The sequence below is a fragment of the Dipodomys ordii genome, unplaced genomic scaffold, assembly GCF_000151885.1.
Source record: "Dipodomys ordii isolate 6190 unplaced genomic scaffold, Dord_2.0 Scaffold15, whole genome shotgun sequence".
In the NCBI taxonomy this organism is placed as follows: Eukaryota; Metazoa; Chordata; class Mammalia; order Rodentia; family Heteromyidae; genus Dipodomys; species Dipodomys ordii.
In genome coordinates, this window is record NW_012267231.1 from 3,896,725 (window position 1) to 3,909,838 (window position 13,114).

Below are 13,114 nucleotides of genomic sequence, written 5' to 3' on the forward strand. Positions count from 1 at the left end.
AACAGAAAACTGGAAGTGATGCAGTGGCTCAAGTGGCAGAGTGCTAGCCTTGAGCTGAAGAGCTGAGGGACAGCGCCCAGGCCCAGAGTTCAGGCCCCATGACCGGACCAAAAAAAAAAAAAAAAAAATCCTCTCCTAGTGCACACCGACAGCACAGCAGAGCCCTTAGTACGCTCACTGCCCAGAGGGCCCAGCAGAAATCGCTTAGGCTTAATAGGAAGAGGAATCAAGAAATCAAAATGGTACTAGGATGCCTGTGGTTAAAAGAGGTGCACTCTCTTAGCCCATGAACTACAAATGGCTTTTATATTTTAGATGGTAGGGAAAAGAAATGAAATGATGGATTTTATACAACATGCAAATATTTAAATTTTATGTCCATAATAAGGCCTTATTGTTCCTTGGTTTATATATCTGTGGCTACTTTGTCCTGCAACTGCAGAGTCTGGTAGCTGTGACAGACCAGATGGCCCTCAAAAAAGTTAACTGACTCTGGCAGGCCTGTGAGTGCCTCATCAAAACCAGGAACTGAGCTGGTTATTACAGAGATCAGCAGTAGGCTAATATGGAACATCAATGCACATGATGTCGGTAAATGGATAAAGCATATGCCAAAGGAACAGATTTGATCCTTTGGTCTAGTGATATAACTCAGAGGTAGAGAGCTGTCTAATATATGAAAAGCCTCAAGACTGATCCCCAGCATAGGAAAACAAAGCACAAGACAACAACAAAAATAAGCCCACATAACCCAACAAGGGACTGCTAGGCAACTATAGGTTTTTTGGTTATGAATTGTTCCGACAGGGACACAGACTTCCTGAATAGGAGGTAGTCTGTGAATAATAGAGCAGAGTATTTGAAATTGGGGACGTCTGAAAAATTACAGGCTAGAGTTTATACATTTACAATAAATTTCCTCAATGATGTTTAAAGAAAAATACAGCCAGAGCTACTTTTGCACATAAATGAGGAACAGATAAGGGGTAGGATGGACAGGAAACTAGAAGCAAATCAGCTTTCCTGAACCAAGAGAGCCTCATCTTAGGAGCAGAACAAGCAGGTCTCTTACTTGCACAAGTGTAGGCGTCTTTGTTGGTAAAAGGCTTCATACATTGGCTACAGCTGATGGGACCAACAATAGGAATGGAACTGAAAGTATGTCCGTTGAGAGGCTTCTTATCTTTCTCCTTTTCTTTAGAATCTTTCTCTTTCTCCTTAATTTTATCTTTCTCCTTCTCCTTTTCCTGCTGAAAAAAAGATTCAATAGTTAATTCAACACTGAAAGGTCTTCCTAAATGCCCAAATGGCATGTGGTAACTATTTTCGAACAAAGGGAAACTTTACACCGACAGACACTAAGCCCAAGGGCTAACAGCAGCAAGAGGTATTGTCAAGCAAGTCTCTTTGGTAAGGCACAGGGTAATAATCCACTCAGGAAGCCATGAGCTTTGTGCCAGTATGTGGATGGAGAGGAGAAAGGATGGTGGCAATTCTGGGTCAGAATTTCTCCAGGGAGGGGAAAGATGCTGCATGAAACATCACACTAGCTGCATATCAATCACTTCCTGAGGAGCTTTTGTGAGATACCCTCCCGAACTCTAAGCCAAAACTATTAAATATTTCGCATAGAGATTTCACTGATTAGAATTTTTAAAGTTATGGATCTTAACTTTGGCCCAATATTCCAATGGGAAAGAAGAGGCTGTTGAGAAAAAGGAAGACATCTTAGGTCTGGGATGAAAATTAAGTTCTTCTGCTATTACCACTACTGCTTATAATAATGTACTGTAGCCAGGTGTACACTATTTCACCCAACCTATCTTTTATTTGCAGAATGGTAAAGGTACCCATTTCTTATGTTTAAAAAAATAGAAACTGGGCACTAGTGGCTCATGTTTATAATCCTAGCTACTCAGGAGGCTGAGATCTGAGGATCGAAGTTTGAAGCCAGCCTGGGCAAGAAAGTCCATGAGACTCTTATCTCCAAGCAACCACCAGAAAACCAGAAGTGATGCTGTGGCTCAAAGTGGTAGAGCACTAGCCTTGAGCAAAAGAGCCCAGAGACAGGCAGTGCCCAGGCTCTATGACTGACAAACAAACAAACAAAAATAAGTGAGATAAAACATGGAGAGCATTTTGCACAGTGCACAGCATGTATTAACATTTAACAAACTGTCTGTAATAACTCCTATCTGAGCTTTGCTAGCTTACCACCCTCTAACCTAACACTGACATTCATTCCCTTACAGTAAAGAATTTTTTTTTTATTATGGCCAGTCCTGGGCCTTGAACTCTGGGCCAGAGCTCTGTCTCTGAGCTTCTTTTTGCTCAAGGCTAATGCTCTACCTCTTGAGTCATAGTGCCACTTTTGGAGTCTCATGGACATTCCTGCCTGGGCTAACTTCGAACCAGATCTCAGATCTCAGCTTCCTGAGTATCTAGAACTACAGGTGTGCCTATCAGGAAGGACTACCATGACTGAAGGATAAAAGAAACTGAGGAGTATCAGGAGGACATCAAGGCAGAGAGGCATAAGAAGTCTGGAGAGGACAACTGCCTTGTTTGTCCCTTCAAACAAGTAGCCACCATGGCCACTTCTCCAGTGAAAACAGGGACCCGGAGACAGGCATTCCCCAGGCCTGCCCGCTCACTGCTCTGCCTGGAGGCCCAGAAAAACAGAAAAGCAGGCACAACATCCTTGGTTTAAAGGGAAAAGGCTTCCCAAGACCTGCTCTCTGATCTCTACTGTGAAGCACCCTGCATCCTCATGGTCTCCCTGACCTCCCAGAGGAGAGGGAGGGGAGGAGGAGGAAGAGGAGGAAGAGGAGGGGAAGGAGGAGGAGGAGGAGGCTGACATTCACAGTGTTCTCAAGTTACCAGCCACTGCACTGGGCACTCTCTGGTGACTGAGCTCAGGACACTAGCACAGGGTGTGACAAAGGTGGCTTGAGTACCAGACTGCTCTCACTTTTGACACCTCAAAACAATACAGGAATGTCAGAAACTCTCTGGCAACACAAGAAAGCAAAGGGCTTCCATGTGACATCAAGCATCAATCCAAGAGGGGCTGTTACCAAAACTTACACAGGCATGAAGAGAAATGGAAAGGTATTTAAGCCTTGATATTGAACAAGTAACTGAAGAATGCTTACTGAAATACCTAGAATAGTAAGGGACATTTCAGGTTCACAGTGAACTTAAGAGGCCAGAACATGCTCTTTACTTGCCATATTTTAGAAGTAATATTTGGCAAAGCATTCAACTGACTCATCAGTATCAGTGGACTAAGGACTAATTTCTTTTCAAACCAACTGAACCATGAAGATCTACAATTCACCTCTATCGCCACTGTTAGAATCTAGAAAATACCTAACAAGTGGGTTCACGAGCATAACAACTATTATCATGTAATTTTAAATCAATACCTTCCACACAGATTATTCTACCTGACTCAGTAACAATGAAGTAGACAGGATGAATGTTCTTTCCCACTGAAAGGATAATAAATGACAGCCAAAATCCTGAACAGCTATGAAGGGTGATGAAGCATCATAGTAAGTAATTCATACATTTTATTACAATAACCAAATTAGTTCTATTTATCCCCATTTCATATCTGAGGAGACTGAGGGTTAGGGATGCCCAATAATGCACTCAAGTGTACACAGGTAGTATTCCTGCTGGAATTCAATTGAAGTGGACCTGGCCTGAGAGGTTCCTTGATTTGCAAAATGTTTCTGAGGAAAAGATCAGTGGTCAAGATTACAACCCGTGTTTTCTGCCTTCTTCTTCAGAACTCATCTACTAGGAAGAAATGGTAAATATCTGCTAAGTCTATCATTCACATGAAGTCCTTTGTTAACAGAATATATGTCACAGAAATCTAAGAGCCAAATTGCCCATACTAGTAAGCTACCAAAACAAAACACCAGAAGGGAGAAAAACCAAAACTAAATGACTCCATTTTACAAAACAGGAACTGTTCTAAACGAAAATTAGCACACGAAAGTCTTAACAAAATCTGAGCCCAAGTAACTCCCTTTTTCTTTCAATTGCACTTTTCTAAAGGTTTTTCTCCATGCATAAACTGCTAAACTAAAAACTTTTGATTTTTCTTTTATTGCTCAAAAAAGCTACAAGCATGCTTCAATGGTTAAATTCTCTATAGCAACTAGTTTATCCTCTCAAGCCTTGCTATGCTCTTCAAATGTGAATAAATGATAAATAATTATCATTCTATATGTAACAATGGCACTAGTTCTTCCAAGGATTAAAAAAAAAAAAGCTACACTGGTTCATCCTGTGTTCATTAGAGCTCAGTTCTTTAAAGAAGTCAGGCGCTTACCTGTCCATGTTTCAGTCCTGTGAATCTCACTGCTATGAGGGGTACTTCGGGAAGCCGACCCCATTTTATCGACATGATCCAGCCCCCATGCCAGAAAACGTGTTCTCACAGAAGGACGGCTCATGCCAGCCAAGCAGCACTCAGCAGCTTTGAGCTGCCATTAGCAAGATGGTAAGAGGAAGCCAGAGACTGGGTGAGAAAGGGAAGGAGGGAGGGCTGAAGCTGCCTGTTTCCTTCAAACTGTCTTAACTATTTGAATGCTGCTAGAAGAGCATACCAATTGCCTTAAAGGACACAGGAAGGGAGAAAAAACGAATCTTCCAAAAGACGCTGTTGTGTTGATGGTCCTTTTGGTGCAATATGGACAATCTGGCAAGGACTAAGGCCAAGTTTTTCACAGCAGAAGTTAAGGAACCAGAACTATTGCTCCAAATTTTATAAAGATCAGATCATAAGAAAATGTTTAGTGAAGCTGCCTGTGGTAAAAAAGAAAAGCAAAGGGTTTTCTTTAAAGAAGAAATGAGAAATAGTAATCTGCTTTACTAGATACCTTTGAAAGGCTGATGTGTTTAAGTTCTTTCGTATAGAAGCCACACCAAAAAAAAAGGGGGGGCGGGCAGGAATATAACTCATGTACACAAAAACACCTACGCTGAGTTAGACTAAGAACTGGTCTAAAATATTTCCATCTACCTTCTGGTTGTCTATGCAGAAAAGAAATCTTAATAGAAACAAAAAAACAGATAGAATGGTTGAAAGAGGTTTCTTCCACTCACTTTATGAACCCAAAATTAGGCATTTGGGTATGTAAATACAAACAAGCAGACTTAGCAGGAAACAGTATTACCACCTCTTAAAGATAAAAGCAGAAGCTGTCAGCTTCCCGTTAGACTTCCTGTTTAAGTTCCCCAACATTTTCATAAACATTTGATACATTTGGCTAATAACTTAGGCCAGTTATTGGCAACTCCAAAAAGGTTGGGTGAACAATCTTATATTGAAAGTATAGAGTTTATGTACAGTAAAATCTACTGGTATCTGCAAAATATAAAATTCAGTACATGTGAACAATCTGCTGCCTGATGGCTGTCTAATTTAACTGATTTAAATATTTAAAAACTGTATCCTTTGCACAACCACTTAAAATTTTAAAAAGCAAAACCCAACAATTTATGTGCTAAATAATTTATAGACACAGTAAAATAAACTGAATGTAAGAAGCCAAGGTTAATAATTATGACTTACTTTCCTAAATCATGTATATAAATCATCATCATTTCCAAACCATCCTCAGGTAAGTATTATAGATGTCACTTTAGTGTAATTATTTAAAAGATGAACAAAATAAGTAAACCAGATGTCTTCTGCTGTATGTACTAAAATCTTTTTTTTAACATCATGGAAATATAACATTATACATAGTTAAGGAAAATTTAATGTTCCTTTATTTTTGTAATAATTAAAAAGATAAAATACTTCTGTCCGGTAAATCTCTACTGCAATTAACACTGCTTCATTATGTCCCCTATTATTATCTTTGCCTACAATTACAAAATCAAGATGTTTCTCAGTAAGTTTTATAACAATCTTATTAGCTGTTTATTTCACTCTACCAGCCCTTTAACAATCTCATTTACTTTTTTTTTTTTTTTTGCATTAGTGGTGTTGAGCACAGGACCTCACTAGTGCTAAGAAACAGCTCTACCTCTTGAGCCATACTCCCTACTCACAGCCTTTGTATTTTGCTTCCAGGGTCTTGCTTATTTTCCCCAGACTTGTTTCAAATTTGGGATCCTCCTTTTTACCTTTCCAAATACCCAGGAATACGAATAGAAGCCTCTCCTTTGTAAATTTATTTTTACCTCAAAGACTAGAGTTTGCCAGGAGAGGGAAAAGGAGAACCAACAAGGGAAAGGGCCATTGTGTTAGAGGTTAATCTGTCACTGCTGGTAGAAATGGTTGAAGTAACAATTGACCTCTTGCCTCTGATCACTCTCCTTAGTTAAATTGACAATATTCTTTCACAACTGAGCTTGTTTCCTCTTTTAGTCTTGGCTTCAAGATCTTTGAGGGTTGTGCAGTCTCTAGCAACAGAAACAGACCAAAAAAAAAAAAAATCACAAATCCAAACCCCTGGATTGCCACCTATATCTCTTTATCAAGTGTGTAGGTTGCCCACATGATTATTAAGATGGCATTTTTATGGTGATTAACAAACTTGAAGATAACAATACTATAATAATATTACTAATAACAGATTGTGTTTGAGAGTAACCATCAAGTGACAAGCAAGACTTCAAGCACTTCTGCTTTATCATCTAGCCTTATGACTTGAGATATACTTTCCTGTGCTTCAAAGAATATGCAGAGACTTGATGTAAAGGTCAAGCTCCAGTTGGGGGTGTCTGCAGCCTGTGAGATGATTGACTGAGGTGGCCGTACAAATGCCAAGGATGACACTTACTTTGCTCTTCTTACTGCTGGACATTTTATTCTTGATATAGCTGAAGGTACGACTAACTTTGGTTCCACTCTTCCCTTCAAAATCTTTCTTGGTGAGGCTTGGTGGCAGGAAATTGTAGTTTTCTTCTGTTATACTAAATGAAAACAAGAAAATTGACTTTTTTTAAGGACTACAAAAGTTAAATGGGAAGCAAAGAAAGAGACACCCTGAACGGTTTCATACAATATTCTATGATGTTCATACTGGTTGTTGTTGTTTTTTTTATAGCAGTCATTAATATTGCAATTATGGACTTCTGTTAATATTCCGTAATTATTTTATCTGAAACTTCTTAACCAAAAATAGCATTCAATCTACAAACTTCTTTGCAACAAGTGTCTGAAAGAAAATCTGTGTATGTAATGAATGGCAGACTGTTGGTAATAAGGTTTGCAAAACAAAACCTATGACTGAGTGCATATCCTGTCTCCTGAACAGTGGAGACCATACATTTTTTCAAGCCTTTTTAGCATACTGGGCAATGAAGACTGTGAGCTAGTCCGTGCGTGAAGCCATGCCTGTGCTCTTCTTTTAAGAAGAGAAGGCAATCAGAATTCAGGTAGAATGCAGAGAGATCCATTTTATCTACTTAAGTACTTCAGGAAGCTTACAGATAATCTACGTGGGAAACAGACTTGACTTCAGGAAACTACTTACAGTGGCTGGCTTTCTTAAATAATACTGGGCACTTAATAATTCACTACATGGGAAGAGTCCATTTACATAGCTTTGCTTAGGCACTATTTTGGAACTTTCCCACAGAGGAGTAGTATTGGCTTCTGAGAGAGCAGGCAGAGGCAGAACTACGAAGGGGCCCTCCTGAGAGCTACCTCTATGTATATGTGATATTTACAGAGATAAAAATGAAAGGACGCAAAAATCACTGCTGGAGAAGGATGTAAAAGCTACAAAAGCAACTTTATAAAGAGAAGCACTCATTGAAAGCAGTCTCAGTCACTGAATCACAACCCAATGGCTTTGCAAAAAAGCAGGTAACTTCAACGTCAGGGCAACAATCAGAACCTCAATCTTGCTTAAATTAGAATATTGAATTTCATAAGTATGAAAGAAATTTTTAAAAAATTAAAGAGACAGAACAAAAATATTCTCTGCTGTCAAGCAAAGACCTAATTCAGGACTAGGCTGTATCTCAAGGATACAATGCCTGCCCAGCATGCAAGGGTCCTTGCTTCTATCCCTAGCAGCCTTCTTCCTCCCTCTTAAAAGAACCAATTCAATTATTCAGACAAAGCTGTATATCACATACATTGAAAAAATAAAATAAGAAGACTAGAGTGTTTATTTGTTTCCTTTTCTCTCCCTCCCTTCCCTCTACCCCTCTGCTCCCTCTTTCTTTCAAATGCTGGACATAGGACCAGAGTCTCATTCTAGCCAAGCAAGACGTCTACCACTGGCTATACTACCAGGCCCCAGTGACTAATACTAAGACTGCAGTACTGCAAGAATGCTCTCCCCCTCTCCCACATCTTTCTTCCTCCCTCTCCCTTCTCCTTTTCCATCCTCCTCCTTCTTCTCCTGTTCCCTTCACCTTCTGCTCATACACTAATTATGAAACAAAATGCTGTTAAGACTTAGGAATTAAAAATCCCCATAACCAAAGTGTGCTTTAAATACATGTGAGTTTTTATATGAATAAATGCAAATGATATTCCTTATCAGAAAGACAACCAAAAGGAGAAAACTGCAAAACTATTAGAGATATTACATTTAAAAGATATAATCTTCAGTATAAAATCACTTCCTTTTGTTTCCTATTTTTATAAAATAATTATTCCTATGTTAACATGCAAGAAGGAACCCAATGGGCTCAAATAATCTAGTGTGCTTAGTTAAATTCTGTAAGACAGTTTAGATTTTTATTTCATTTAGAAAAAAGTACCAAAATAAACGGAGAGTACCTCTCGGCCAGGTTAGCACTGGTGTTGTGGAAGGACCGCGAATCTAGGGGGGGAAAAGTGAGAAAAAACAAACAAACATGATTTTTACCCTGATGACAAGTATTGACCAATATTCAGGTTCCATGAACCACCTTTGTGAGATTCTTCACAGGAAGAATACAAAGTAAGAAAACAAATGCTGGATTTTTTGTTTTTGGGGGATTTTTTTTTTTTTGGCTGTTGTTGTTGTTTCCACAGTGCTAAGCATGCTATCATCTACTTCTACTAGAAATCCAGCACTCTCTCCTTTTTACCTGGTTAATTATTCAGATTGGTGACCAGGAAGAACCATTAGAGTGAGCATCTAAAGTCTTGGCCCTGTTGCTAATTTAGGATAAGATGTCTCCATTTCAGTTCCTCATTCATGCAATGAAGTTAGACAGAACCAGACAGGAGGGCCCTTCCCTGGCTGAGTGATACAATGAATGGGGCAGAGGCATTCTTTCTCCTCCCCTGACTATAGGAACATACATGGAAGTAGATTATCAAAACTCTAAGGCTAATGAGACCACAAGTCATTAAGTTGGAAAAACATTGTTCTGATTGATCACATATGAAGCTGAGTACCAAGGACTTAGAAGGAACAGCAGGCAACAACAAATGGTTTTCAATCTTTAGTGACATCAGACACAGTCTGCTTTGCTCAGTATGACTGTTAAGAAGTTCAAGACTTCAATCTGACAGAGGTTGGAAGATGTTCCACAACCAGACTGCCAGCATTTGAACCTCAGAATAGATTCTGAATAGTAATGCAGAATTGTAGCTACTGCTAAGTGACTTAAATAGCAGGTGGAAATAATGCAAATGTTTTAAAAAGATCTATAAGTCTTCAAAAAAAAATTGCCTTCTGTGTTTTCTCCTTTTCTCTAGAGTTTTCCCCCCACCTTTTCAGGATGAATGGTACCAATAGCCACGAGGGAAATGCTGACAGGTATTTTGTGATCTGTCCCCAATTCTGCACAATGTAGGTATGAAACTCAGCATTTTAACCTGATGTCGCAGCTTAGAAAAACCAAGAAGGTACTTTAAAATTTTTCCCACTCAAAGGGTCTCTGATTAAATTCTCTCAAGACTCTTGCACATTTACACAATTACCAAGAGAAAAAAATAAATTTGTCACTAAAGTGAACTCATAAAATATAAGTGAAAGTAAGTAGCATTTCAACCAGATTTTTTTCAAAAGGCCAAAATAACCTTCAGGCTTTTATCTTATACCCAGAGACTTTAGATCGTAATTACTATACAGACATGGCCAATTATTTTTCAGTATGTTCCATGGGACACTGGTCTTAAGAATGCATAGACTTGCACATACTATGATTTTTAGTTCATGAATTTGGGAAGCAGCACATCAAACAATTAGAGAACAAATACAAGCCCCAAAAATATAGATAAAATAATCTTACTAGCTCTGATGCCTAACTTTCCAGAGACTTGCCCTGATCTGTGTTCACATGACTCATACATCTTTTTAAAACTAATACAAATTATGTATAAAAACTGGAGTTGAGTTCCAGGCCCCTCATGGCTCATGTCTGCAATTCTATCTACTCAGAAGGCTAAGATCTGAGAATCATAGTTCAAAGCCAGCCAGAACAGGAAAGTCCAGGAGACTTTTATCTCCCATTAGCCAGTACAAAGCAGGACGTGGAACTGTAGCTCAAATGGTAGAGTGCCAGCCTTGAGAAATCTAAGAGTGCCTTGGCCCTGAGTTCAAGCCCTAGTACAGGCACTAAATAAATGAATGAATCAATGAATCAATAAACAAGCAAGCAAGCAAGCAGCCTATGAGGTTCAAATGTCTAATGGGTACCACCCTCTCTGAACATTATGATCGCAAGTATTTAAGAGTTTTGGCATACAATTTCTTTACTATTTGAAACATCTTTCAGGTGAGAGCAGTGAAAGCTGAAAACAATGGCTTACTTTTATTCTGTGTATGAAAGAAGCTATGAAGTGTGTTCTTAAGTTCTCTTAAGAAACTAAGTTTCCCAGGATATAGAGACAGAGAACCCCTGGTTCTGTTCTCCGATGCAAAGAAGAGAATTGGTCTGCAGGTGTCTGCTGGGCATCTTCTCTCAGGGACATCCTCCCTAATGTATCACAACTGAGCTGTCAATGTGTGCTGTCACGGCTTCCCGCCCCCAGAGGCTGCAGCTTGTCTACTTTCCACTCAGAAATGATACAAGCACTGTGGTTACCCTCATTACACAGTGTTTCCTTCCACATCAGTGGGTTCTAGCTTGGCAATATATAGGTTTCTGTGTCTTTTCTAATGTAAGTCATTTCGGACAACAACTCAATGAGCATCCATTTTCAGATGCTCCCATGTTAATCACTGAGGGAAGAAGAGGGACAGGTAAGAGCTGAGCCACTGCAAGGCAGGATGACACAAGAAAGCAGTTTGATTCTGCACAAGTAAGACAGCCAGCCGCTTGCAAGACAAGGAGGGTGAATGTTTCTTTAATACTGATTAAATCCTGGTTAGACAGACTTGTCCGCTGTGTTCACTGCAAACTATCTAGCATTTCCTAAAGATAACAAGAGTTTTTACTTCCAATGCAGTCCATTTACAACTTGTTTCAAGTGTGAAATTTTCAAAATATGTTTTCAAAAGTGTGCTATATTTTATAGCCAAAAATGTAAGGTATTAAGGAGATTTTTAAACAGGAAAGGGAAAAGGAGCCAAAAGCTGACCTTTTAAGTGCTGAGTCATTTATTCAGAGGAAGAAGCAGGCACATTTTGAAAATAATGTTATACTGGGCTTTAAAGTAAGAAACAAGAAAAGTGGTTAAGATAGATGTAACTTTTTTTTAAAGCAGTGTACTTACTGTCCAGTCCAGGATGGCTGATTGTCATTAATGAGATGGATTTGGTCAATGGAGAAGAAATGGCTGATGTACAGTAATTAAATCTCTGTTGCTTAGATCTGTGATATGTCTATGAAGTAAAAAGGTGAAGAACAGGTGCTAAGTACATGTTCTAGTATTTCTAGATAAGTACAAGCTAGTGGTAGAAAGGGGGTTCAGCATACACTTGTCGTCAGACAAGACTTGGATTTTAGTCTGCCTCTGCCACTTAACAGCTAGTGAACTTCTGAGAACTCACTCAGCTTTTCCAAACCCTACTTTTGCATCTGAAACAAGGAATCATCCTTTAGAGCGGTTTTATATCCCCCGTTTCAAGCTTAGTCAGTGCTTAGTAAGTATTTTTTGGATCAAATAAAAAATAACTTCATTGGAAATATTGAATCATTTGAAATCCCTCCCCTGCCAAGACATAGTAGTATATAATACTATTCCTCTGAAAAGAGTTGGAAACTGAGGTGCAACTAAAAGTGTCATAACATCCAAAGTGAAACAGCAGTGCATCTGGAAATCAGCCTAAATCTCCTTCATTTCCTTTCCTAAGATTAGACTGAGTCTACATAAACATGGGGGTGGCTGAAACTTGATAATTCTCTCGGTGTCATTCAGAGCAGCTTCAAGGTCCTATGATCAAACCAACTACAGAAATGACTACTAAACATCCCTGAAAATTGGTCTGGGCATGGTGGGTCACACTTAAAACCCAGGAATTCAAGTGCTAGAAGGAGGATTTGAGAATACACACACACACACACACAAAATCATGTTTGGGACTAAGAATACCTGAGGAAATTAGAAGTGAAGGGGGAGAGCATATTAGTGAACAATACTAAAATATATTGAAACACATTGCATCTGTGAACGGAGGTGATAAAAATAAACGCACTGAAAGCTGTTGAATACTAGATGGTAAGTGGGTTGGGTAAGTGACAGTAGACCAGGAGGTCAATCTGATCAAAGTTCTGCAGATGCATGTGTGCAAAATTACATGGTAAAAATGAACATTCACCTCAACAAAAATGAATGTTAGGAAGGTAAAGTAAAAACCATGTCCCTTCTGGGATATGGATACTACAAAAAGGGTGAATGGAGAGGGTGAAGGAGGGCAAACAGGGTCAAAATACTTTTTTGCGCAAGTGTGAAAATGCAACAGTGAAGTAATTTAGTGAAATTAGCATGGGACAAGGGAGTTGGGATAAGGAAGAGTAATGGGGTGAATCTGTAATCAAAGTACACTGTAAGATATATGGACATGTCAAAAGGAAACCAACCTAAACGTACAACCAACTGATGCTTAAAAAAAAAAAGTATGAGACTATGTCTAAAAAACAGACTAAAAGGCAAAAGAGGGCTGGGGGCATGGCTCAAGTGGAAGAAGAATTCAGTCCCTACTGAAGAAAGAAAGAAAGAAAGAAAGAAAGAAAGAAAGAAAGAAAG

General features: G+C 39.0%; 1 protein-coding gene across 3 annotated transcripts in view; it reads right to left on the reverse strand.

Moving 5' to 3' along the window:
- Akap13 (A kinase (PRKA) anchor protein 13) overlaps window positions 1-13,114 on the reverse strand; it is a 132,193-nt gene that overhangs the window by 31,245 nt on the left and 87,834 nt on the right. For 2 of the 3 annotated variants that reach the window (XM_013012061.1, XM_013012060.1), the window contains exons 14-17: window positions 11,642-11,750; window positions 8,771-8,813; window positions 6,813-6,945; window positions 1,073-1,250 (exon numbers count right to left, since the gene is read on the reverse strand). In XM_013012061.1, the coding sequence (XP_012867515.1) occupies window positions 1,073-1,250; window positions 6,813-6,945; window positions 8,771-8,813; window positions 11,642-11,750 (463 nt within the window). The remainder of the gene's footprint in view (window positions 1-1,072; window positions 1,251-6,812; window positions 6,946-8,770; window positions 8,814-11,641; window positions 11,751-13,114) is intronic. The other variant, XM_013012059.1, reaches the window with a different exon arrangement.